Source organism: Copadichromis virginalis, linkage group LG17 (assembly GCF_057382275.1).
Source record: "Copadichromis virginalis isolate Kocher_CV1m ecotype Utaka linkage group LG17, C_Virginalis_male_GT1.1, whole genome shotgun sequence".
Classification (NCBI taxonomy): domain Eukaryota; kingdom Metazoa; phylum Chordata; class Actinopteri; order Cichliformes; family Cichlidae; genus Copadichromis; species Copadichromis virginalis.
This window is the reverse complement of record NC_140634.1, coordinates 15,823,673-15,851,577: the sequence shown is the minus strand read 5'-3', so window position 1 is coordinate 15,851,577 and position 27,905 is coordinate 15,823,673. Positions and strand designations below refer to the sequence as shown.

Sequence of the window (27,905 nt, the reverse complement as noted above, 5' to 3'; positions counted from 1 at the left end):
ACGGACGCCATCTTGTCCGTTTAAAGCGGCGGTGCTCGGGGTCCCTGTTGGCTGCTGTTGGGACCTGTTGCTCTGTAGTTCCGTGTTGTGCAATGGACGGGTGAGTTATTCCACAGTCTCACGGTGACACTCCGCTTAAATGTCGTTTCTGCTCTTTCATGGAAACCCGGGAGCACCGGGGTTTGTCGGAGGCGCTGTAGTGTGCAGGGAGCGCTCCTGCTGTCGCGGAGTAGTCGCAGAAGTGAGTTTTGTGCTGGGAGCAGGAAGCGTGACTAGCACAGTTAGCTGTGCTGTTAGCTCACGGTGGGCCGTGCTCTGCGGGCACCTACCTCTCTTTTCCAAAGTCCCACATCACGGCCGCACTGAAGCGCGACCCGGTTACCCGCTGAGGCTCTGCTCGGGGACGTTTTGGAAGGTTGTTGGTGATGTGTATAGGATACATGAGCGGTGAGAAGTAACCAGAGCACACAGGTTAGAGGCTCACGCCCATTCTGGTTTATCTTGCCAGGCAGTCGTTCACGTGAAACAGTAACAGTTAAAATTTAAAAAACTAATAAAAGCATAAATTAATAAAGTAGCGTCACTTGTGTCGTGTGTCCCGAAATATGGAGCTGGCCCTCTAATCCTTTAAATGCGGAAACTGTACTTTAAAGTGTGTGTGTGAGCGAGAGAGGACTGCTGTGAAACTCCTAATTGTCATGTTTCATCTGGAGTGCATTTTTAAAAGCTGTAACACACTCGTAGAAGTCGCCATCAGGAGTGTGCGTGTGTTGTTTTCTGGGGGTGATTTTGTTTTGAGTGTGTGCTCAGGTTTAGATGTAAAGTAGATGGTGTCTTGCTTTAGTCTGCTGGATTAGGGAAAGGGCCTAAAAGTGGCTGTTTTTCACAGAGTTCAGTTGCAGCGATGGTGAATAGGAGAAAGCAGCTTTGTTGGTGGAGGGAGGGAATGTGAGGCCTGTAAGCCTGCTGCTGTTAAACTGTGTGGACTGACGGGGGAAAATAGCAGCGTTATTAGCGTTGATCACACCGGTAGCTGTGTCCACTCATAATATAATGCGTGTCATTTCAGCTTCAGTCAGGGGGCTGTGGAGCATTCACGGCCCTGATGGAATATTTGTGTTTCGTCAGGACTCATCCCTGCCCCGAGGGCTCCTCTTCCAGCTGCTCCTCATTGAGCACAGTGGTGTGGGCCTCAGCCTGGCCAGCCGGTTTTCACTTGCTCTGGGCCATACCTTAGTGTGTAAAACGCGTTTTGTTTTTTGTTTAGTTTGTTCCAAGCTCTTTGTGTCATTTATTCATTTTCATATCGAGGCGTCTTTGGGTAGGTTTGTTCAGCAAACCTTTATTTTTGAGACTGACCCATTGTTTGTACATTTCCTCCAAAAAGCTGTGGGTGAAAAAGGGCAGGTTTCCTTTGACTTGCATCCGATAAATCAGTTCCACAATTACGTAACTCTCACCTCTGTCTACAGGCAAACATACTCTTTAAGGGGAAAGTGAGGAACTTGAGCATACTGGATGGAAGTTTGTGTGTTTGTGGGGGGGTGAACAACACCAACAAGTCATGTTTGGAGTATAGCCTGCAGTCCATGTTGATAAGTCAAAGCGGCAGCAGAAAGGATGTAGATATAGTACCTGTGTGTGAGAAAGTCAAACTGCTGTTCAGTGGACTTGTGCACTGTGTGCTTATAGTAGTGCTTTTAAATTTATTTATTTATTTTTTTTACACAAAGGAATTTCTTGAATTGGAATATAATTTATCGAGTAATTCGAAAAATTCTCCAAAAAAGTCTTTGCTTCAATTAATGCACGGCTCTGTAGCGCGCCGTTGTTACCATGGAAACAAGAACACGAGCGTTTCACCCCCATCTGCGATTAAAAACAGACCTGCAATGCAAACGCATTTAAGAGCAGCGTGTGAAAATAAAGTCTGAAAACATTAAGCCTCTAGTTTTAAACAGAAACAGACACACACAAGAGGCGGAGCCGTTACCGAGACGGGAGCTCACGATGAGTAAAAGAAAACTTATTTGTAGCATCCAAAACAGCAGCGCTGTTCCTGTAACCACCATTAAAACCTTTACTGGGAAAAAGCTCGCAGGAGCCCTTCATCAAAGCACCCGATTAACAAACTCCATATGTAAAGACTGTTCGTTTTACACTGAGATAAATCGGCAGTATACCTACAGAAGTTGTATTAAAATATGCAGATGAACTATTCATTCAGTCTGATACATGTTTCAATGATACAGCCTGCTGCAGGCTGTTGTTTTACATATAGACATACCGCAGCAGACAGGGGTGAGTCTAAAGGGGGGCATGGGGTGTACTAGACCATATTTATTTCAAGGCTTTTGTAACATGTTGTAACATTTTTCAGATTAAAAGTGAAATAGTGTAAAATATTTTATTAATTCAGTTACATTAATATTTAAAAATATATAAATAAATTTTCTTCACAAGCCAATAAATGTATTTTCTTTAAAAAATGTATTTTCTTTGCAAAGACCTCCCAGAGCCCTCTAATAGTTTGTTGGCATTGCTTGACTTTCACGGCAATATCCGTGTATTCAAATGCATTGTAGTGCAATGCTGATGTCTCCACACGGATTTGGGATAAATGTCTGTGCGTTTTATTTTGTTTTTTGTTAGGAGCAGCTGTTCTGATAACTGTGACTCTACAGACTGTGTAACAGGGGCCGTCGGGATGCCACCATGTTCCCGACAGACAGGAACTAGAATTGAAGTCAAAGCTTAGTGTTGATGGACAGAAAGACACCAGCACTCCTGTTACCAAAGGAGCATCGTGTGTGTGTGTGTGTGTGTGTGTGTGTCTGACTGTGTTCACACCACGGGTCAGTACACTCTGTCAGTTCTCTACACATCCCGGCTTATCAAAGCCTGGTCATCTGATGATTTGCTGATAAGAGCTGATGGTTTGCTTTGGCAGTAAAAAAAAATTTCTTCATCTGTTCACTGTGAATCCATCACACTTTTTATTGATTTAGTTTTAGTTGAACTTGGTCTAGGATTTCAGTCCTATCCATAGTTGATAAAGCAGCTGTGGAGCACATTCGCATCCTGTATCTCCTGTACTGAGTGACCATATCCCATGTGACTGGCAAGACGCTTCAGCTGCTCAGTGTTCACAGCCGCCTTTACTGGTTGGTTGCTGGAGCTTTGTAATGATTTGGTCTGAATGAGAAATTATGATAGTGAATAAGCAATAAACACAAGTTTCGGGTCTTAAGTGCCTCAAGTGTTCTAATGTCCAACTGCAAAAATTGGTTTCAAAAACAGCAGAACTTCTCAAGCTTTTGGGTTGAGCGGCCACTCCTGTGACCTCTGACCTAAGGAAAAAGGTTGGTGATGGAAAAGAGGGTGCAGGGTTCAGTGAGGTGCAAGTGGCTCTGACTGGCTTCAAAAAGCTGCGTCTCAATAGGCAGCACCTCCACCGTCACCAAACTATTGTAGCAGTCAGAGCAGTTGGAGGCTGCGTGGAGCTAGTATCCATGTGCTGCTTGTGGAAAAGGTCTGCTTCAGACTCTGCTTCATTCTCTTATCACCGTTTGGATCTTGTATGAAAAACACTTGAGGTTGCCGTGAGGTTTTTATGGAAAAGGTGAGGTGCACACTGAGGCAAGCAGGTGCTGAATAGAGATGTCCCATCTGCAGGGCAAACCAACCCGCCGAGCTATCGGTCCCTTGCCGATCGCTGCTGCCTGCTCGGCCTCTCTCGGCTTCTGTCCACCTGCTCCCGCACAGTCTTCAACATCATCACCTTTCTTTTTCTTTTTTGATACCTCAGTGAGACTCATTCTGTGTTCGAGTTTTCCCTGGCTGCCTCTAACACGCTGTCTTTTCTTCACAGCAGTGTCCACCACGATATAACAGTTGGCACCAAGGTAGGCACCTCTGCTTCCTCCTCCTCTTCCTTTCTGTCTGGTTTCTTGCTTTGTTTGCTGCTGTGTCATCACTGAGTGTCTGAATAGATGGAGATGCTGCCATCTGGAACAGTGCAGAGCTTTCTCCTTTAATCGTTGTGGAGGTGGCTCCCTTGTCTGTCTTTTGAATGCCCAAAGCCCAGCAGTAATTTGACCTCAGGTACAGTCCAAAACTGGTCTGTGGATAATCAGTTTATTCAACAGCAACATGCACATGCATGCATGCACTCTTAAGCAGCATGCTACTGCTGTTGCACAAATCAGCCACTCAGCAAAGATCCTGTGGATGTTTGTTGTCATTCCTGTGGACTGTTGAAAAGTCCATCACATCAGAACTTTCACTTTGAAAGTAGTCTCCTGCAGTGAGTGCTTTTCAGGTTCTAGATGGGCTGCAGAGTGTTTTTGTAACTCCTAATCAAGTCTTCTCTGAGTCCACTCAGAGATGCTGTTGATTGCTAAAAAGCACTGACTAAACCACAGCAGACTGTTTTTCATTCTTAATTTGATGGCAGAGGTGATTCTCACAGGTGATTTTGTGTCCACGTTCTATGCTCTGCTTCTCCGACAATGAGGTCAGACACAGTGCAAGGACTCAAAAAGTCCAGAGTTAAAATCCGTAGGAGTGTGGTGCTGCGGCAGAAATGGTGCTGTGACATACTTGCTGTACAACATTTTAAGTGCAGCCGAACTCACTGACTAAAATGGTGTGAAAGTGTAAATGAGGCAACACGAATGTTGATCTGTAAATTATTGGATGTTGTTTGAAGGGAACAGCATCATCAACATAGCCTTGAAGCTCCAGTGCAAATACCAAACTAAAAGAGTGGTTTTCTTAGATGCATAATTAAAAAAAAAAAAAAGAGTAATGGTTTGAAGCTCTTCCTTCAGTCGTCCTTACCAATGTTTGCACAAATGACAGATTTTCTAGTAGCTAGCTGGCAGACGCCTATATCAAACTCGTACCTGCTGGCTTTCGTGTTAAGATGAAGAGTGTGTGAAAAGTGGCTACAACCACTATTTTGTCCTTACCAGTGTTTGGAGAGGAGTATCAATATAGCCACATGTGATTGTAAGTGGTTCTTATATAGTGCTTTTCTACTTGAGCACTCAAAGCACTTTATACAACATGCCTCAGAAAGAACTTGAGCATAGAAAAAGTGCTTGTATGGCTGACTATGTAATAATTTTCACTATTAATATTGGTGTTAATAAAAAACTCCCCATATTCTTCATAACCCAGCAGTGTCAATAAGTTGCTATAAGATGATTCACAAATTTATTTAATAAGAATTTTCCTTTAGCTTATTAAAACCTAAACCTTGTCTGGGTTTAAAAATAAGTTGGTCTGAAGTGAAGTGCCTCCTTCGGCTTTAGTGATTGGCTAGTACACTATAAGCACAAATATCGTAAACAGTGACTCCCTGGTGTTCAGCAGGTCTGTATTCAGTCATTAAACTGGAATGCTGCTTGATCTCTCTGACTTTTCCGGCATTGAAGCCGCGTGTCAGATTACAACAAGTCCTCAGGTACATGACTGCTGCTTTTCATTCTTCAGGAGCACAATGAATAATAGAACATGATATTATAGCGGCATCAGAGACGTTTATTTGTAAGCAGTAGATGTGAAGTACTCATCCTTATTGTGCATAATAACAGGCAGGTTTTTATTCAGCTGCCTTGAACATGCAAACCTGGAAAATAAGTCAGTGTTGTAAGAAATGCAGATGGGGTGTGGATCTGTGACCGTGACCTGTGGGGGTTTAACATGTACTTATTAAATGGACTGGTTCTTGTATAGCGCTTTTCTATTCCTGAGCACTCAATAGCTTTATATATCTTGCTTCATTCATCGATTCATACAGGTACCACCACCTAATAGAACGCGCTAAAAATGGAGTCGACCCGTGCCGACCCGATCCGAATAGGTACTAATGGAAAAGGCCCCCTTGACAGCATCAGCACATTCCCCTTATCAACACTAATTTCTACATAAACGCATCCTTATTCTTATTCAGGCCATTCAAGGTAGTAATCAAAACTAATCATGGTGCTAATTAAACATTGCATTAATTTTCTATTTTACACATTTTTTAAGGCAGCAGCTGTCTATTATTTTATTGAGTAATCTACTGATTATTCCATCGATTAATCGGGTAAGAAATGCTTATCTTATTAATGAGCAATAATAAATATTCATTATTGAGAATGCATCAAGATGCCATATTAAAGTCAAAATTTTTAAAGAAACGATTTTCTTGAATGTAAAAATATATAAATGATGTCAAGTACAGTCAAATAAAAATAAGACATGAAATGTACACTAAGGCATAAAAATTAACCTTTACTCTGTGTTCTTGGAAGAGTTTCTGACATTAATAGGAGACAGGTTTTTGTGCTGCTGAAAACGGACTTTATGATAGTGTAGATGTTGATCAAAATTAATAATAATAATAATAATAATAATAATAATAATAATAATAATAATAATAATAATAATAATCAGTCGCTCAGTGTTTTACTAGCCAATGTACATTTTTATTGGCTTGTGAAAAAAACATTTTTCTGCATTTTTAAATATTAATGTAAATTAATTAATAAAATATTTTACACTATTTCACTTTTAATCTGAAGAATGTTTCAAAAGCCTTGAAGTAAATATGGTCTAGTACACCCCATGGCCCCCTTTAGACTCACCCCTGTTTGCTGTGGTATGGCTATATGTATAAAAGAATGGCTACTGTCAGTCGTCAGTTGATCTGCATATTTTAATACAGCTTCTGGAGGCATACTGCCGATTTGTCTCTATGTAAAACAAATAGTCCTTATTGGATTTAAATTGGAGTTTGTTGATCGGGTGCTTTGATGAAGGGCTCCTGCGAGCTTTTTCCCAGTAAAGGTTTTAATGGTGGTTACAGGAACAGCGCTGCTGTTTTTGGGTTCCAGAAACACATTTTCTTTCACTCATCTCGAGCTCCCGTCTCGGTAACTGCTCCGCCTCTTTACTCTTCTGCATGTGTGTGTTTAAAACTTTAGGCTTAATGTTTTCAGACTTTATTTTCACACGCAGCTGTTAAATACGTTTGTATTGCAGGTCTGCTTTTAATGGCAGATCGGGGTGAAACGCTTGCATTCGTGTTTCCATGGTGACAACAGAGCTACAGAGCAAAGAAATTGTGCCAAATTTTTATTTGTATTTTTTTTAATATTAGAATTACTTAATAAATCATTGCAGCCTTATTATTATTAATAATAATAATAATAATAATAATAATAATTATTATTATTATTATTATTATTATTATTATTATTATTATTATTATTATTATTATTATCATCATCATTTTATAAATTCAGATTCTTTGGACCACTGTTTGCACGGTCCTACCAAAATAAAGTCGCAGCTTGAGTTGAAGCCCGGCAGTTCATGTGATTCTAGTGGTTTTATTAAGGTTTCTGTTACCGAAAAAGTATTGCTCACAGTTGTGAATGTGTGTGACATCTCAGCAGCCAATACTCACATTCCTCAGGTCACTCTTTGGCAGTCACGTTCAGTGTGTTTGTCGATACAAGCTAGAATCTAAGCCAAAATCACATGAAGGTAACAAATAGCTGCGATCTAAGAGCAGGAGGAGATCTGAGAAGGAGGGATGTTCTTTGATGATTACAGCTCTCCTGTTTCTTTCTGTCTTCAGGCAAGTCATTTAAAACCATTCTGAGCTGGTATTGCATGTATTCCGTTAGAATACGTGCAGCACCTTCATACTGCTGAAATTGCAGCGAAGCAACTTAATCATGGTATTTATTGTCAATCAATCACATTTCTTTCATTTTGATCTGTGTCAAACAATTACCATGTCTCCTTTATTAGGCCATGAGGCATCAAGCTGTAATGTTTAAATGCATCTAGTCAGAGCTCTAATGGCTGCATTCATAGGGATCATTTTGTGCAGAGTTGCATGGTATGTGAAATACCACATTTTATATAAACACTCAGAGCCTGAAGGAGAAAACATGGCAGATGGGTTCAGCTTTCTTAATGAAGAAAGCTGAGAACCACTGTGGTGATACCTTCTATCTCCAAAGCCCTTTTTCCATTAGTGCCTACTTGGATCGACTGGTTTCCCATTACAATCTTGTACCACCGATTGTGCGTGGTCATTGTTATATCAGCATGTCTGAGTTTGATGTCATTATTTTGCAATGCGAATTTTACAACAAAGGTGGATGTCGAGGCGATGATGTACCTGCTGCTTGGCCTGTGACTTTTCATCAGACTGAGGAATACGGCATTGTTTTTTGTGGCCATTTCCCTGAGAAAAATGCAGGTACTATTTTAGTACCAGTTATTATGACCTAATGAAAAACCCTGAAAACCATGGCAGGTCGATCCGAGTAGGTACTAATGGAAAAGGGGCTCAGCTGGAGTGTTAGGTTTTATCAAGCCAGCCACCACAAAGCCAACACTGGCTGTGTTTGTGTTGAACTTCCGCTACGATCAGAGGGGAATACTACATTGGGATCCTTGTTTTGGAATGCTGTAATTCTGGGACGATCAAGATCTTTCCCACATGTGGGAAACTTCCTGACATTTGGCTGATATCTGATTATCTGCATTCTGGGATGTTTGAGCACTCGTCGACTGTGAAGAAGAACACCCTTTAACACGAAGCAACTTCCTTACGAGCGCCTTGGAGAGAGAGTCAACTATTTGTCCTACCTGGTTACAGGCAGGTTCTAGTGCTTCTATGACTTTGTCATCGACTCTCGGTCCACATTCCATCATGGAGAAAAATGTACTTTTCCTAATGACTCACTGTAGAGTAATGTGCTTTACCTGAATTTGAGTGATGGATGAGTGGAAGACCTATTGCTTTAACGTTGTCTTAATGTGTTGTCTTCATCCCCTTTGTCTTTGTTGTCTGCGTTGTCTTTGTCACCTTCTTTCTTCTCTTGTACTTCATCCTCCCCTTAAAGTGTTTTTGGGGTGAGTCAGCCATTGCGTTAATCACTGGCAGGCACATAACTAAGACAAAAACAACTCCCCCTCAGTCTAAATGGATTACAGTTGGGCACATAATGATCATCCAAACTCTGGTCTGTACATTAGTGATGAGCTTTCCCTGAGTTTATTCCATTTGCAGCATGGCTCCAGAGGAAGCAGCAGGTCCTCTGTAATTACATGTGGATAAACAGAGTTGTGGTTTGACTGTAACAGTCTGTCAAAACCAGATGTCTGTGTGGATGCGCACAGCTATGGCTCTTTTGTTTTGCTCCTCAGTTATGGGGCAGGCTGGCAGTTGGCATCTGTCAGACAACAGATGGAGATGGCGATAGAGGGGCTGGATGGGGTGGCACAGGAGACAGAGCAGGGCTCAGGTTTCTGCAGCTTTTTATTATTCATCTGATCACGAAGTTGACAACAAATTTGTGAACATAAAACCTCCTGCTTGGGCTCATGTATGAGGAAAGATTCTGGCAATATCAGAAACGTATTTTGGGGGGGCGGTGGTAAATCTGCTCACATATTGACACTGAGCATGAGCAGTGTCAATGTGTGTGTGAATGATAGAAAGTGCTTGTATAAATGGATGTGAATGAGGCAAGTTGTGAAAAGCGCTATATAAGAACCAGTCCATTTAATAAGTGCATGTTAAATCCCCACAGGTCATGTTCCACACCCAATCTGCATTTCTTACAACACAGACAAACTTATTTTCCAGGTTTGCATGTTCGAGGCAGCTGAATAAAAACCTGCCTGTTATAAGCAGTCACAAAAATACAGTTTACAAAGCTGTAGGCAACTGAAAAGCTCAGGAGTTCGAGTGCTTCGGATGTTTTGTGATAAAGGTAACTTGTAACTGTGCCAATGTGTTAATTGTAACTACATAAACTTTGTGCAAATTAAAGGTTCTTTAAAGAATTTAAAGTGACGACTTTAGCCTGAAGTTTGGTGCACAGTAGAATATGTAGGACATGCATGGTGGTGTTTTAGTAGTTTTGACTTTTGAAAATCTACTCTCAGTAATAACATTTAATATTGAATTAAGGTCCTGATTTGGAACAACATCTATAGCAGTGCTGTCTTTACCTCTTCTAGTTGAAACACAACTTCAGAGACAGACACACAGCTCGTCCTCACTAACAGCTAGAGTAGTTAACGTTCATAACACTGAACAGGACTTAAGGAGAAAGTTCAGAGGTCAGTAAAGGTCCTGTTTCATTAACACTGAAGTATTAAAGGGTCTTCATACATGTTAACCTGGCTGACACATATGGTAACATTAGCTGTTTACTATTAGCAATTACATGATAGCTACATTGGGGGGGGACCGTGGTTTGATCCCCAGCTCTCTGTCCTGGTCGTTGTGTCCTTGGGCAAGACACTTCACCCACCACCTACTGGTGATGGCCAGAGGGGCCGATGGCGCGATATGGCAGCCTCGCTTCTGTCAGTCTGCCCCAGGGCAGCTGTGGCTACAACTGTAGCTGCCTCCACCGGTGTGTGAATGTGAGAGTGAATGAATAGTGGAAATGTAAAGCACATGGAGTGTCTAGAAAAGCGCTATTATTATTATTATTATTATTAGCCATCTGTTATCATTAGTACAGTGGCTAGCAGACTGTAGTTGGATAAAAGAATCATTATTGCAGGCTGAACAGGTCACAGATGGAATATTGAGCGTTGTTGGTGGATTAGTGGATTAGATACATTTAGAGGCTGTCAGGCTGCTGACTGTACAGAGCAGTGAGAACTGTGGCTGAACTAATGAGAGAGCTCAGAGTGTGATGAACTCATCCAAGCTAATAAAGAGTGAAATTTGGAGAAGAGGTTTCAGAACTGAGCAGTGTGACCTCACGGTTGTAGCCAACTGTGGGGTCACTTTTAAATAGCTGGCAGTGAGCAGTTAAATCTGTCCCAGTGAGTGCATTTAAAAAAAAAAAAAAAATATATATATATATATATATATATATATATATATATATATATATATATATATATATATATATATATATATATATATATAGATAGATAGATAGATAGATAGATAGATAGATAGATAGATAGAGGCAGGCTCTATTTTAGCATAACTAATACCACACTCCACAAAGTCGGTACTTACGGATTTCGGAGCTGCAACCAGCTTTCAGTGTTGGTTTTTCTGGCTTAAAGTTCAAGTCAAGGTGACGGTATTTATATAACACGTTTTAAACAACGAAGTTGACCAAAGTGCTGCACATTAAAAAAGTATATAGGAGCTTCTAGCTGTGAGGCAACAGTGCTAACCACTGTGCTGCCCCTGATATAAAATAAGATGAAATCAAACGCATTTCACACGCAGTACTCGAGCTGACTTACCTTTGTTTGAATGATGACTTGTACGCGTTGACTCCACGGACAAGGTACGAAAATATGTCAGACTACGTCAATAGCGGTTGGTCTTCAGGGTTTCCACGGCCGTATTTCATACGGGTCCATGTTTCCAATGCACATTATTTTCTGCAAGTACCGCTGCTTCGCCTCTGGACGCAATCGGTCTCTATACAGTCCATTCTCTTTTGAGCTGCTTTTAAGCATCTTTCTTGTAGTCGTCGTTCCAACACAGTGTGTTTGTTTTGATTCGTAGACCCCGAAAATGACGCCGCACTCCCACAATGCATTGCGGTGTGACGTCAACTCCAAAGTCCTATTACCGTGAATGGTATGATATGGTCCAGCCCTACCCAGGTGCCAAGCTTTAAAAGTAGGCAATAAAATCTTAAAATCAATACTAAAACGTACAGGAAGTCAGTGAAGGGACGACAGGACCGGGGTAATGTGTTCATGCATTTAAACACCTGTTAAGGGCCGAGCTGCTGCATTTTGGAGTAACTGCAAGTGGTGAAAAGATCACTGTTAATACCAAAGTATAGGGAGTTGCAGTAGTCCAGGCAGCAAGTGATAATGGCATGAAAGCATTGTGTGCTGGAAAGGGCAACGATTGAGCTTAGCATGTCTTTTATTGTGTGTTAGAAAGTGTTTAGGCATAGTTAATGGTGCTGTATGATTGTGTGTGACTGGGTGAATATGACCTACAGCAGAAAGGTGCGTTTACCATTCATCTTGTTTTGCTTTCTAAGACTAAGACATGGCCGCTATAGACTGTTTCTTTATTGACATCTAGTGGCAGCAGCATTACTGTGTGCCCCTCAATTCTGCTTATTCTCTACAAGTTGTGTAGTTTTCTTCCCTTTTGCCTTTTGCTGTAAATGTTGTACCCACTGTGACCTGGGAAAAAAACAAACAAACAATCAAACTGTTAATCGATGTATCAGTTACACGGCAGGGGGACTAAACGACTTTTGGATCAGACTCTGAGCCTGTCAGCAGAGCTTAATGTCACGGTGTACAGTTGGTGCAAAGGATAAAGAAGTAGCTGTCTGATCACATTGTTTAAACCTAAAACACGAAGTCAGTGGAAGTGCAGTCCAGAACCTGCCCCGGGCTGGATGATGTCAGGTACAGCTCAGGGTTCTGCAGAGGAAAGCAGGTTTTAACAAACCTGGATGTGGACTTCACTGAGACAGCTTGGGTCACATGTTAGCAAATAGTTTTACATCCTGTGTATGTTCGTTTGTATTTAGGCAGTTTTACAAAGGGGAAACAAATATGTCATTACTTTCTATAATATGCTGTAGCCATCTGCCAAATATGATGACTATTATTTTATGATATATTTGTAATATTTTTATGTATTTTTCATTTATTTTATTATTTTTATTGCAACTGTTGTAACAAAAGTATTTTCCACCACCATAATCATCATAAAGGAGATATAAATGAAGCCCTGGTACCAGGACTCTCAGAATTTTATCCCAAAAGTCGGTGCATGGCTGTTTTGCAGAGCAGGTAGACGGAAGAGGAAGTGCATAAATTAAATGCAGCAGCTGGGGTCTGTGTGCTCTTGTGCTAACCAGCTGTTGTCCAGGAAGGCTTGGATTACATCTAAGCGATGCACCACTTAGTTTAACTTGAGATGTATGAAAATCCCAACAGTTGTAAACAGTTTGAATCCTCGAATTTTTTGGTTTGATGGCGAGATGTCTTTATAATTAAAGCCGTTGGACCTCACTTGTGTGGAACTGCAGTTTAATCACAGAACTGTTCTAAAGTTTTGCTAATGAAGAGCAAAAACAGGATCTCATGCAGGCGAGAGCTTTTCACATGTTTGGGACAGATTCATTCACTGCTCTTCATGAAATCTTCTCTCGTCTGTCCCCGTCAAAAATGCAAAGGCATCACTTCTTGTTTGGTATCCTAATTCTGTCCTGTCATGTATAAATGAGGTGCATACTGACTGAGGAGAAGAGGTCAAACTGAAGTGCTTCTGTTGTTTCAGAGAGGATCTGACGAACTTTGCTCCAGCGTCTCCAACAGCCCTTATATCATGAGCACCACAGGTCAGAACCCACTCTGCACACGCGAAGGTGTTTGTGTCAATGCACAACTTTTAATGGACAATATTAGCTTATTGAGTTTTGAGTTATGTTTTTCCAGACATGGGATGAAGTAAGGGGTTCATAGTGTAAGATGACTTAAGATTCCTGACTATGAATGACACAAAACTCCTCTAGAGTCCAGGAGTGAAAATATGTATTTAAAATGATCAGAAAAATAATTATTATTCAGATTTTCAGACAGACTATCTGCACTCTGAAAGAACAGATTGAAATATCCATTAATCTCATATAAATACTTTTTTTTTTTTTTTTTTTTTTTAAATGTAAAAAATATTGGACAGAAATGGTTTCATGCCGGTTTACAGGCGGATGATAAAGACAGAATCAGCAGTGTTAACACAATAAGTTTGAAACACCACAAACTGATGGGAGTGTTCAGTAGGGCTGGGCGATATGACCCAAAATTCATATCTCGATATTTTTTAGCTGGATGGCGATATAAGATATATATCTCGATATATTTTTTTTAAAGCCATAAAGTAAGAACAAAAAGAGAGTTCTTAGTCAAAGCTGTGTCCCAGATGTCACACAGGCACTTTTATTAACATAGAGCAGATGTACATAAAATTTACTCAAAAATAAATTATGAGCATTTATTAAATAATAATGCTCCATAAATAAAAGAAAACAATGTTGTTTTTGTGCATAACAAAAAGCTCACAAATGTGCAGTCAAAATGTAAACTAAAAGACGAGCACTATAACAAGGACAGATTTCACAGCTGTTCCCAACTTGTACTGCGTGACTGACAACCTGGAGTTTGAAATCCGCTTCGCAACCACGTCTCTTAACAGGTGCCATTTATGGTCCTTATACACAGTAAGGTAATATTACGTTGAAGCACAGTACGTATCACTCCGCGAGGCTCAGCCGTAATGCTCCGACAATCCATCAAGCGCTGCAGCTCCGTAGCTTACCAAAGTCGTACTAAAACATTTTTTGACAGATTGCTGAGCGCCGTGTTCCACATAAAATCGGTGCGCGGCCATCAAGCACAACCAGAATTCATACATAAGGCGCGCTGTCAACTTTTGAGAAAATGAAAGGATTTTAGTCCGTGCAGCACCTCTGGGCTGCATGGCGTTAGCGTGGTTAGCTCGTTAGCGTGGTTAGCTAGCTAACACGTTGACGCCGTCCAGCCCCACGCACGGGGCGATGCGCAGTAACTCGTTAACGGATTTGCCGTGTCCATCTTGTCGCTTCCTGCAGGTGAAGCGATGGGGGAGGAGGGGGAGTTGTGTTCAGTGAAGGAGAGGCGAGGCCGAGTAACGTTGCGTAGAGACGAAAGTGGACGAAAGAGAGGCAAACTTGCGGCTCCGCAAGTATAATTATAACGTAACATAGACTATATCGATATAAAGGATATTGTCACATCTTATATCTCGTATAAAAATATATCGATATTTTTTAAAAACTCGATATATCGCCCAGCTCTAGTGTTCAGCACCAGGACTCCCGTCCCTCCTTTGATTCATTTAATAAAAAACGGTTTCCTCTCCTCTGTAGCCAATGGCAACGACAGCAAAAAGTTCAAAGGTGACATAAGAGGTCCCAGCGTGCCATCCAGGGTCATCCACATCCGTAAGCTTCCCAGCGACATCACAGAGGCGGAGGTGATCAGCCTCGGAGTGCCTTTTGGAGACGTCACCAACCTGCTGATGCTCAAAGCCAAGAACCAGGTACACACTACAGCATCCTGTGAGAGTGTATTTCTTTTCCATCCACAGTTCACAGGATCCAGATAACATAACTTAGTTTGGTCGCGTCTCAAATTGAGATGTGTGTTGTTGTTTTTTTTTGTTTTGTTTTTTTTAAACATGTAGAAAGAGACACTGATCAATACTAAGGCTCTCAGGTCTACAGATCTGTGTGTTGAGGAACTGCATCGTGAGCAGAACTTGCATGTTCTGTGTCTCTTGTCTCTTCTTAGGCCTTTTTAGAGATGAACTCAGAGGAAGCAGCTCAGAACCTGGTGGGTTATTACTCCACCATGGTGCCGATCATCAGGCACCATCCAGTCTATGTACAGTTTTCCAACCACAAGGAGCTCAAGACTGACAACTCCCCAAACCAGGAGGTAACACATACTACTGTTAGCGCCTTAACAGCTCCGTCCCTCTGCTAGCACCTTGTTAACCCCCCCCCCTTTCCTCTCTTCTCTTTCAGAGGGCTCAGGCGGCTCTTCGGGCTCTGAGTTCATCTCACGTGGACACGGCGGCGGTGGCTCCGAGCACAGTACTGAGGGTGGTGGTGGAGAACCTCATCTATCCCGTTACCCTGGATGCTCTGTGCCAGGTATCCGTAGTGCACCACAGCAGTGTGCGTGCATGTATGTAGATCACTGCTTTGATCAAAGTCATGACAGATGGAGAATAACTGTGAACCGACTGTTCTAAAGTTCATCTATAATAAAACGGCAGTTAAACACGCACCTTTTCTGTGCTTCGCTCTACCTGTTTTACTCCAGCATCAGGTGTTTGCACTAATGACATGCTGTCAATTCCGCTAAGAAGTAGTTAAGTAACAAATTACTTTAGCAGGAAAAGAGAAGATAACCCGAGCAACACTCGGCACAAAACAGAGCAGCAACACAAACAAACCAGATGCAGCATAAAATGATGACCTGCAGTACAGGTTGGTTAGCAAGAGGCTTGCAGATGTGCAGCAACTCTTGGCAGGCTAAAACAACATAAATGAGATTTAGCAGTTTGGTGTGCAGACGGTATGGTGATCAGCTGATCTGTGGGGAAGAGCTGAGCGTGATGTTGTCCTGCCTGTTGGATTTGGTTTATTTAGTGACTAAACTAAGCTGCTGTTTGGTCCTCAGATCTTCTCAAAGTTTGGCACTGTGCTGAGGATCATCATCTTCACAAAGAACAATCAGTTCCAGGCTCTGCTGCAGTATCCGGACGGCGCGTCAGCCCAGGCGGCCAAACTGGTGAGCATGATGGTTCCCAGTCTTTTTGTCGCTTCTACTAAATGGTAGAAGTAACGAGTGTTACTGCTGCGCTGTTTCAGTCTCTGGACGGTCAAAACATCTATAATGGCTGCTGTACTCTGAGGATCAGCTTCTCCAAACTCACCAGTCTCAACGTCAAATACAACAACGAGAAGAGCCGAGACTTCACCAGACCAGACCTTCCCACTGGAGACGGCCAGCCCACCATGGAGCATACGGCCATGGCAGCCTTTAGTAAGATCCCACCATACTGATGTAACATCACTACAGCTGTGCTCAGCTGAGGCAGAAGAGAAAAAAAAAAAGTACTACACCAGTGGAACTGAGGGACAGATTTAGTATGGAAGTTGTTCTCTGACACACACAGAGACACTGCAGACATGACATGTGAGTCAAAAGGGCATCAGAATGCTCTCAGTGCTCGTTTCAGTCAGTGAAATGAGCAGAAACTCAAAAGAAGATCAATTACCAAACTGAATCCTGCAATACTACTCTAGATGGCAAGAATAAAAATACTGAGTTGAAATTATCATTCTAGTTGTCTGTAATAACCTAAACTGATTAAAGTCCAGTAAATCAGTTCAATTCAGTTTTATTTAGAGATACTGCACGAATGGGGGGAAAAAAGCAGTCCTACATATTTGTTTAATATGTGCATTGAAGGACACATCCTGGTTAAAAATTGTATGATTGATTTGTGGTGGAATCTCACTACTTTGCTGAGTTAAAATCCAGCCGGTGTTTCTTGTCTGCAGCTCCAGGCATCATCTCTGCTGCACCGTACGCTGGAGCCACTCACGCTTTCCCACCAGCCTTCACCCTGCAGCCTGCTGGTGAGTGTCAGTGCTAAGAGAGGATGTCTGTTAGATGACACACACTTTGAAAAGTGATCACCTTGTTTTTTGAGAATGACCTTTGCAGCTGCAGACAGACCCAGCAGTTGAGTTATTGTGATGAAGCCTTTAGAGGGTTTTCAGTTGCTTATCCTTAGGGAGGAGTCTACGCGTTCCTTATCAGTGTGGAAATAATGGTTAGGTTCAGGATCACTGTGCATGGGAAACCTGTTGCATTCCCTCCTTCCTCTGCACCTGAGGAAGTTAGGTCTCATGATTTAATTCAGGGATGCAAATATTTTCCATATCAGTTCATCTGCAATTATCATTTGTTCTCCACATACCAGAAGTGTTGAAGCCTTAGTGTATGACTGTGGGTTGTGTGACGCATCTCTGGCAGCTTGCAGATTTTTGTTTACTTGTCTCAACTCTCCCAGTGTCCTCCCCCTATCCAGGCCTTGCGGTCCCCGCTCTGCCCGGAGCCCTGGCCTCTCTGTCCCTCCCTGGGGCCACCAGATTGGGATTCCATCCAATCCCTGCTGGACACTCTGTCTTGCTGGTCAGCAATCTCAATCCTGAGGTTAGTGATTGTCTCCCTACAGGCTGTTAATTCATGTATCTGATTGTATCTAACCTGCACTGATGTCACCAGTCTTGCTACAGCTTTGGACTAGCCTGCATGTTTTTTTTTGTTTTGTTTTGTTTTGTTTTTGTTTTTTTTAGAGGATTTTGTTTTCTAAAGCTTCAGTTGGTCTGAACATTCAGTATTTTGGACATGGAGTGAGATGTAAAGTGTTTTCAGTGCTCTGTTCCACCTGGATTTTAAAGTTCTTCATGTTTGAATCAGTTAGTGGAAGTGGAGCAGTGAGTGCACAGGAATTAAAAAAGGAAAAAAAGGCAGCTTGGATCACAGCTCAGCTGCAACGTGCACAGCGGTGGTCCTCAGAACCGCCTCTCTCTGACACGGCTTGATGTCATCTGTGGTTTCTTCACCACTGCGGTTTATTTCTAAACGCTACCACATAATCCACAGCTGTGAGCAGCATACAGGCCCACTGTGACCAGTATGACGCTGATGGACTGTTGAGCCACAACATTAAACCTACCTGCCTAGTGCTGTACATGCACCAGTCTGCAGTGTTGGGATACCAGTTGACTAACTCATCAGGATGCTGATGGTGGGTCTGCCTCCCACTCCAGTCCATTTTTGATCAGATTAGGATCTTGGTCATGTGGAGCCCACACCCTCTGGTTCATATGCCCAAATAGAAAACATGTGACTATTGTCAAGCAAGTTCTTAACAGTCCAACATCCCCAACAGAGTGTCACTGTTAGGGATGTTCCCAATCTAATGGAAGGGGTTAAGCATTGTCTATACAGACACTCCGTCTTTAAAATCCATTTAAAAGCATTCGTCACATTCTTAAATGTGTGTGTGGCAGCAGTCACGTGCCTGTGTACACACTGCAGTGATCCAGTAGTTATGTCCCTCTGCTGTGACTCAGCCAGCTGTTCATCTCCTACATCAAAGTACTGCAAGGAGGAATCCATGGTACTGAATAGGCCAATCACTGTCCTGACCTGACATTTAGTGGCATTGCAGGGAGCTGCAGGTCAGATACCCCCTGCGCTTACAGCATAGGAATGTTGTAGATTTGCCACTGCAGCAGAAATCCCCACTAACAGAGCGGTGCACCTCAGTCTGGTTGTTAAATGATGGGAAATCTTTCTGAATTCTCATCATTAAACGGTTTGACTTCATGTTTGTTCGTCTCCTCTGACACTGATGTTTTGCTCACAGATGGGTTTTGCCTTTGATTCGGGAATTTTTTTTCATATTAAACTATGTCATGACCCCTCCCCTACCACACACACACACACGCCTGTGCACTCATGTAAAAATGTTGTTCTCATATTGACATTATCTGTATGTGATCCCTCCTCCAAAGGTAATTAACCTTCTGATTGACCCTGCACCTGTCTTTTTTCCCCTTTAATTTGTTGCCATGGAAACACCTCGGACCCTGCACCTGTCCTGCCCTCCCACCTTTACCTGTCCTGTCCCTCCGCTGCCTTCTCTGCTGTCTTTAAAGAGAGTTACGCCCCACTGCCTCTTTATTCTCTTCGGTATGTTATTACTAGCTTCTTATTTTGAATTATCAGTACCACATGGTTGTTCTGATTTAATTTTTATTAAAATTCTGGTTTCTGTTTGGTTTTTTTCCCCCCTCTTTTTCATTATTTTTGGTTTAATGAAAAATGGTGTGTACTGGTCTTGTCAGATTTTGTGTGTTGAATTGAAATTTTCACAATATTTGCAGCTTTTCCTCAGTGGTTTTCTTGCCAAAAAAGGTCATGTTTGTACAGAACCCTTCATTTCTTACCAAGTAGAAACTAAATAGCAGTAGAGGCTTTTAAAGCCTCTTCTAATTTTCAGGAAGTGCATCCTTTGGTCAGATGAGATGAGACTACACACTGCTTGTGTTTGGAAAAAGAACGTATACAACCTGAAGAGCACTGTCCCCACGATGAAACCGTGGGGGGAGTATTATGATGTGGAGACGCTTCAGTGTATCTGGAATTGAAACAAAACATACGTCACTCTCGGTGAAGAGCCAAAGTAAAGTTTTTGACTGGCCTACACAAAGCCCTGACTTTAATCCCATTTAAAAGTTTTGGGGTAAACTGAAGACCAGCGTCGATGCAAATAGACCACCAAATGTGGAAGATCGTGAGACTCTTTGTGGTACAGCACCCTCTTTGTAACTGACTTTACCTGGCAGTAGTCTACAGCTTCTAGCAATAACTCACCAAAGCACTTTATTTCTTTGTATGAAAGGAGCTATACAAGCTATATACATACCAGTCCATTCAAAAAAATGAGTCTTCAGTGTGGCAGCTCAATCCTGGGGATTTGAATCAGGGGTGTGCAGTAGTTTTCTGTTATACATACACTACCAGTCAAAAGTTTGGACACACCTTCTCATTTAATTGTTTTTCTTTATTTCCATACATATTTATTCATGCTTTGCACACTCTTGGGATTCTCTCGATGAGCTTCATGAGGAAGTCACCTAAAATGTTTTTCCAGCAGTCTTGAAGGAGTTCACAGAGATGCCGAGCACTTGATGGCCCTTTTGTCTTCACTCTGCAGTCCATCTCAATTGGGTTTAGGTCAGGTGACTGGTGCAGCACTCCAACACTCTCCTTCTTGGTCAAATAGCCCTTACACAGCCTGGAAGTGTGTTTAAGGTCATTGTCCTGTTGAAAAATAAATGATGGTTCAACTAAACGCAAACTGGATGGGATGGCATGTCACTGCATTGAACTTCAGTTCTTAAAGTAATGATGAACTGTTGTTTCTCTTTACTTAGCCGAATGGTTCTTGCCACAATGAGTTCTAACAGTTGTCAAATAGGGCTGTCAGCTGTGTACCAACCTGACTTCTGCAGAACACAACTGATATTTCCAACCTGATTACCGTAAGAAGGCAAGAAATTCCACAAATGGATCCTGACAAGGCACACTTGTGAAGTGAAAACCATTTCAGGTGACTACATCATGAAGCTTATTGAGAGAAGGCCAAGGGTTTGCAGCACTGTCAACAAAGCAAAGGGCAGCTTCTTTGAGGAATCTAAGACATATTTAGAGTTATTTAGTATTTCTTTGCTACATAATTCCATATATTTGACATCTTCAGTATGTATCTACTATGTAGTGTCGCGAAATCGATCAATGTAGAGCAGTGTCACAAACCACGGAGGCCCCAGAAAAGTGCAATCAAACGTTGAGTTTATTAACAGCCCGGAGAAAACATCAACATATGTCTTCTGACCAAAATACATGTTGTGGACACTTATAAAGCAGTGGGGTACACGCCCCCCCCATGGCGTCAATGACAGATTAAAATAGGTTCCAGACATTAGTCACAGTTAATCGTACATTTTTAATAGCTATAAGCAGACATAGAACTTCTCTTTTCTATAACAGCTTCCATACAAGGTAATAAACTTCAAGCCCTCAGGGTCTCTGAGGCTAATTATTGACTCTGATCATCTGTTACCAAGTAGAATAAAATATAGTGAGACACCAAATGAGTTAAGGCCTCAGGCCAGACACATTCCTAGATTATATGTATTATATGTACTGTAAGCATGCATTGCAGTTATCCTTCTATGTTCTAGTTTCCATCAGCATGTATCACCTGGACAGTCACGCCAGTGAAGCTTAAGACCCTTAATGAACTCAACATCAACTCAAAATAAGCACAGATATGCAATGTGTATAAAATACTTCCAACCGTACTTGTAATAAAAGTTAACATAATGGAAGGATCCAGAGAGTAGTTTTACTCTCTGCAGATAAATAATCCTTGTATTTAGCCAGAACACTCTGCAAAGAACTTTTGTCATATTTTTGAGATTTGCAACATTTTTACAGTTTCATAAGAAAATCGCTCAAGAGACAGTCATCAGCTGAGGGCACTCTTCTGTTTTCTAGGACATTTTGGCAGTAATGGGAATTTTCAACACAACAGGAAACACTTTGCGTTAATGTGTCGTGTTGTTCTCGAGTTCAGGGTCCAGCTCTTAGACGAGCGCTGCCTTTCAAACTTTGTGCTCTGAGTACACAGTTATCATTCAGTTGGAGTCAGAAAGTTTGAAAGCAAATATTTGCTTTAATTCTTTAAAAAATGTAATTTTTAGTTTGGGCCTAACACTGTGAGGAGCTGCATTTATTGTGTCTTGTCATTTGATTGTCTGTTTTTAATTTTGCATGCTGGGGTTTCTTACATTTTGCATGTCCTCAGTGCTCAATCAGTGCTTTTGTTTTATTATTTTATTTATTTAGTTTTTGTCCCATAATTCATAGCTCCTACACGTTTTTGTTTGTTTGATTTTGTTTTGTTTTGGGTTTTCCCCTCTGACCCTTAATTTTCCTCACTTGAATTTTCCTGTATTTAACCATTCAGGAATTCCTGCTGAGTTCACGCATTTGTAAGTTCCTTTAGTCAGGTTTGCTGCTGCTCCCCTCACTTCTGGGGTTTGTATGCAGCCCTTCAAACACAAAAGCCATATTTGAGCATTGAGACAGAGGGTCAGTCGCCTGGCAGGCTGCAGTCAGTCCAATACACATCTTCCTGTAGGGCTTGGTGGCAGGGAGGGTTGCTTTTCTATTTCCTGTGTGCCAAATAACCCGGTCCTCTTTATTTAAGGTGTCTATGGAGATGTCATGAGAGTGAAGATTCTGTTCAACAAGAAAGAAAACGCTCTGGTTCAGATGTCTGACAGCACACAGGCTCAGCTAGGTAACACTCTGATTTTGAGACACCTGAGAACCACACATGTGCAGAGTATTAAAAGAGTTAGTGCTGCTACATGAGTGTTGCAGAAATGTCTAAAAATGTGTTGTTTCTGCATCTTCTAATTTTAAATGACTGATGAACCCAGATTGTCACAGTGGTCTTTCATCTACCATAAAAACCATTCTTAGTCTGGAGTCTACAAAACTAATACCCTCATACCTCTGCTGGTGCACTGACGGGGAGCACGTCATGGGTTGTTGCTATTTTGTTGACGTTGCTCTCAGCCATTAATTAGGCCCTCTGCTGATTCCCTCAGGTCTTTTTACCTGCCCAATTTTAACATACTAAAGAAGAACTGACTAAGGCTGACAGTCAAATAAACTGGTACTGATACAAGTTGATAATTGTTGTGATCAACTTGTGATCTGTGATCACGACTCTCAACCTCAGCTTGGCAACAAAACACATTCCCAAACTGAAGTGTAAAGTTTATTCAACATCTGAAATGTTGTCGTGAGCATTGGGTTAAGCAAACGTGTTTCATTATAAAGTCAGTTTTTGTATTGTATTGTATCTTTATTTCAGACATACAGGAAAAAAAACAATATATACAAGTACACATACATGCATTTAAATGTACAAATACAAATATATATGTAAATACACGCACGTATGTGCTCAGACAAAACAAAAAAAAGAAAATAAATATAACGAAATAGTCTAAATGACATGAAATTACAATTATTAAGTCTGAAATGAAGTAGGGAGAAGTATAATATACTTATTAGTCCCTACCCCATGTTCAACATTCTATTGAATCCCACTATTCATTGTTACCCCTAATTCCCATCATCACTTACCCCACACAATAAACAAGGAATGAAGGACATGTATTAACATAGCTACAGTGATAGATACAATTTAGTATAGTTACATATACAATGGGTGATCAACTTTATCAGTTTCATATTCTTCCAAAAGCAGTTTTTGAAACATCTTTATGAACTGACTAATGATTGAACATTGCTGTAGGTCCACAGGAAAACTGTTCCACAGTTTTACCCCACAAATGGTAACGCAAAAGGTTTTAACCTTTATCCGTGCTTTATGAGTCTTCAGATTTAATTTTCCCCTCAGTTCATCAGAAATGCTCTTGACTCCAGACTAAAACAAAAGGAAGAGATGAGGAGTGTTCATTGCATTGGAACAGTGTCTCTAAAAGGAGACCAGAAGAACTAGACTCAGGCTGTAAAAGGCTGTGTTTGTATGTGTACAGCCATGAGCCACCTGAATGGCCAGCGGCTGCACGGGAAGCCTCTGCGCATCACTCTGTCCAAACACATGAGCGTTCAGCTTCCTCGCGAAGGGCACGAGGACCAGGGCCTGACCAAAGACTACAGCAACTCCCCCTTGCACCGCTTCAAGAAGCCCGGCTCCAAGAATTATTCCAACATCTTCCCGCCTTCTGCCACCTTACACCTTTCCAACATTCCGTAAGTCCTTCAGCTTACTCCAAACTGAGAGGTGCAGCTGACCCCAAGATGGGGAAAAAAAACTGCATTCCTCAAATCTACTTTGCTTGTGTTTGTAGCCCCTCTGTGGTTGAAGATGATCTGAAGATGCTGTTTGCCAGCTCAGGAGCCGTGGTCAAAGCCTTCAAATTCTTCCAGTAAGTCGCTCCTTTACTGTCTCAGCTTCTTAAACTCGTGGCTATTGATTCGTGTCATCCATTAAAAAAAAAAAAAGCCCTGCACACCCTTCGGTCTGTTTGTCTGTCTCGTCGTGTTAATCTGTTTGATTAGCATATGTACAAGTCCTTGTTTTCAGGAACATGTTGTGAAAACACATTGTGCCGGCTGATGTTTGCTCCTATTTATTTCTTAAATGGCCTGTAATTGCTGGCCAGTCAGTAAATGGGTTTGGTTGTGGACTTTGTGCCCCCTTGCAGTAAAAGACCAAAATCTCCTTCAGTCTTTTAGGCTCCTCTTGGAGTGTCCAAGCAGCTTGTTCAGTGTGTGCGGTACTATTCATCCTTCCCCTGAATGTCCTGTTGTTGCTTTGCCTCAAAACAGTCTGAATGGAAGCTCTTGTTCATTTCTCATACAGGAAGGACCATAAAATGGCTCTAATCCAGGTGGGCTCTGTGGAGGAGGCCATTGAGTCCCTCATAGAATTCCACAACCATGATTTGGGAGAGAACCACCACCTGCGAGTCTCCTTCTCCAAATCCTCAATCTGAGCCACCATCTGAATCCTTAGAGTCAGCACGACAGTATCTACCACACTCCAATCATTCCACCACATGTCTGTAGAAAACACAGAGTCTGGATTAATGTTAAATTATTATTATTATTATTATTATTATTATTATTATTATTATGCTTCTGCTTTTTTTTTTTTCTGATTCTTTGCCTTCTGACAGAATTAAGGTCTCTTGAGGAGAAATCTGACTTTATTCTCTCAAATTTTATAAACTAGAGAATAAAGTTGTAGTTCTGACCTGTTCAGGCTTTCTGCAATAAAGCCGGAGTTCTTCGGTTAGTCAGAATTCAGACAGCAATGTACTTTTTTATCTCGCCTTTGGGCTTTGTTCCCACACCGAGGGATCAAAGTCGACCTTCTTATCCAAAGATGTTACGTTTTTCAGATTCAGACTTTTACTTTGATCTTAAATTAGCCCAAGTTTTACACGTGACCCTGTTCCTTTTTAGCTCTCTTTAAAAGTTCCAGCTCTGCTTGTAAACGATCAGAGGTCAGATGTCCGCTCAGGCCTGCAGGTCCAAGTGTGGCCCCGTAAAGAGAAGCCTGGCTAGACCTTCACATGATCCCTGTGCCTTATTCCTGGAGTGTGAATGACTGTGATTATGTCATGTTTAAGAGAAAGAGGGGGAAAAAAAGTGAAAAGGTTTACTGTTAATGAGCTGTATTACAGATATATCTGCGTTTTCTGTCTCTAGTGTTTTGTACCACTGTGTTACTGTAGTGTGAAACAAGAACTGATTGTCTTTTTAGCAGGTTTGTTGGGTCTTTAGTCCTAAATGCATTGTTTTTCTTTTTGATTTCTATATTTCTGTGTTTGCAATCATGTGTTAATCAAATGTTGTAGCAATATTTTAATCATTCCTGATATAACTGTTTTTGTGTTAGGTTTTTTTTTGTGAGCTCGGCCTTTCACGGCGTGCAGACGAATGTTTTGTCTAGTTGGTGAATCTGGTCAGGTTGTCTTGTGTGTCGCCTTTCTGGATGGTTTTATTTATAAGTTTGTGATCCACTACAGCTGAAACCAAAAATGGCCTTCAGGATGCAAACAAATATGTCTGCCTCAGGTTTCTGGTTTTATGGACTACAGAAAGACTGCAAGCTGTTTTCAGCTTTCTTATTTTCCTGTGAGAATGCGGAACGTTTTTATTCATTTCTTAATCGCAAAACCAGATGTTTGGAGTGCCTTTGACGCAGCACTGAGTTGTAATCAGGCATTAATTTATCTGTATACTGATGTGACAGTTTGGCAGGGAGGAAGCCCACAGTCCTCCGAAACCATAAAATGCTGGTTTGATCTGTTTGTGTCTTAATATGAATATTGTTATTTTGTCATTCCAGCTGCTCAGATGTTCAACTGAACTTCAAAAAGACAAAGATTCTTCACTGACCATGGTTCATTTAAACAGGTTCATTGTGGTGCCTTCAGTAGAGCTGGGAGGGTTTGTGTGTTCACTTTGTCACTAGGTGAGGAGAAAATGGTGATTGTGTCCCTGTTTACTCCCTCCCTACATACCCAGACCAAAGGTCCAGGTGGGCGGGTCATTTCAGAGTCAAACAAATAAACTAGCCGCGTTGCACCTGAATTTGAACATGACAAAAGCCCCTTCTCCATTAGTACCTACTCGGATTGACTCGCCACAACCCGACTCGGATCGACTGGTTTTCCATTACAATCGAGTATTACCTAATGTGCGTCATCGTTGTTATAGCAACCCCTCCCAAGGCCCTGTGACGTAATTAGTATGCGACACAAACGCTGCAACAAAGGTGGCAGTTGAGGCAACAGTATACCTGCTGGTCAGTCTGTGGCCTTTTGTCAGACTCAGAACCACGACATGTTGGTTTGTTTTTTTTTTTGGGGTTTTTTTGTAGCTATGTCACTCGTTGCTGGGTTTCAAAAGTGGCGGTTTAGATTTTTGTGAATGAGACGGTCTCATGACTCATCAAATGAAATGACAGCACTGACCAGCCAGTCGGTGGCATGCAGTCTGAAATAACATTTAGTACCTGTTTGGATCCCTTTGAATCCCTGCCAAGTAGGTACTATTTTAGTACCTGGCATTAGGAGCTATCACCTAATGGAAAACCTGGCAAGTCAATCAAATGGAAAAGGGGCTAAAGGTACATCTTACGAGGTCCCTGCACGTTGTGATTACGGAGTTTGTATGGATGTGCGAGGAATTTGAGACGGTTTCTAAAATTCACAGCTATACGTAACAGGTGGGCATATGTGTCCATCAGGACTCTGAGACATGTCAACGATAACAACCAAACCCTCATGTACTGACACTTTTTACCATCTTCTTTCATTTAACTTTTCAATTGGCTTTAATTCTTACTGCGGAATTAAAATACTCAAGTTCGTATTGTTGGCAAGAGAAGTCTGAGCTCCTAAACACACGTGTTAAAAAAAAATCCCAAAAAACCCAACTCAGATATTGAAGACACATGTTCACTGAACACGAGGGTGTTTGTATTGGCGATTGATCAACTTAAACTGTCCATTTTCTTCCACTATCAGACTGTGATGTGCAGTTCAGGGTTGTGATAAACCAGCTCATTGCAGTTCACACAATGTAAAGCTCAAACCTTTCTGATTATGTGAGGTGCAAGTCTGAGCTGAACCTGACTGCGGTTACCACAGTGTCAGGGACCTTCACCTGTCAAACTGATAGACGTGCTGCATGCTGTTCATCACTACATGGAGGCTGGGAGACATATTAGGACACAGTTCCCTTTAATCTATAACTGCAGCCTTTCCATTGGGACAGATCCCACAGGTGACTGGAATGCATCACAAAACCTGGTCAGGTGAGGTGGGAATGGGACCAGTCAGTAACAGGAGGGAGGGGCATTCAGCTGTACATACACGTTTTATACCACAGTTCAGTGTCTAAAAGGCGATTGTCAGTTTTCTATCTGATGAAATCTGTATATTTTGATTAAAGTGTGAAATCGGTTCTGAGCCTTACATTGTTTGTGTCTAAAAGAAAGATTAAATCACTTTTTAATCTAAACCTCTAAGCTTTTGTTATCTGTCATCAGTGCGGTTTATATCAGTCTTTCACAAGTCTTGTGTGCGTAGAGTTGTTTGTTCATGTTA

General features: G+C 41.6%; 1 protein-coding gene across 5 annotated transcripts; it reads left to right on the top strand.

Moving 5' to 3' along the window:
• The first annotated feature begins 17 nt into the window (after window positions 1-17).
• LOC146689150 (polypyrimidine tract-binding protein 1-like) lies at window positions 18-27,819 on the top strand. 5 transcript variants are annotated; one of them, XM_085436123.1, is made up of 15 exons: window positions 43-100; window positions 3,872-3,905; window positions 13,322-13,382; window positions 14,949-15,121; window positions 15,373-15,519; window positions 15,609-15,737; window positions 16,270-16,380; window positions 16,461-16,635; window positions 17,157-17,234; window positions 17,690-17,814; window positions 19,329-19,362; window positions 22,451-22,543; window positions 23,817-24,033; window positions 24,132-24,209; window positions 24,647-27,819. In XM_085436123.1, exons 1-15 carry the CDS (start codon window positions 93-95, stop codon window positions 24,777-24,779), a joined length of 1,596 nt encoding a protein of 531 aa, XP_085292249.1. In that variant the 5' UTR covers window positions 43-92; the 3' UTR covers window positions 24,780-27,819. The 5 variants fall into 5 exon arrangements, with proteins under 5 accessions (XP_085292250.1, XP_085292249.1, XP_085292246.1 ...); XM_085436120.1 differs by having other exon boundaries at window positions 17,672-17,814; XM_085436122.1 differs by having other exon boundaries at window positions 50-100; window positions 3,875-3,905; window positions 17,672-17,814.
• The last annotated feature ends 86 nt before the right edge of the window (window positions 27,820-27,905 follow it).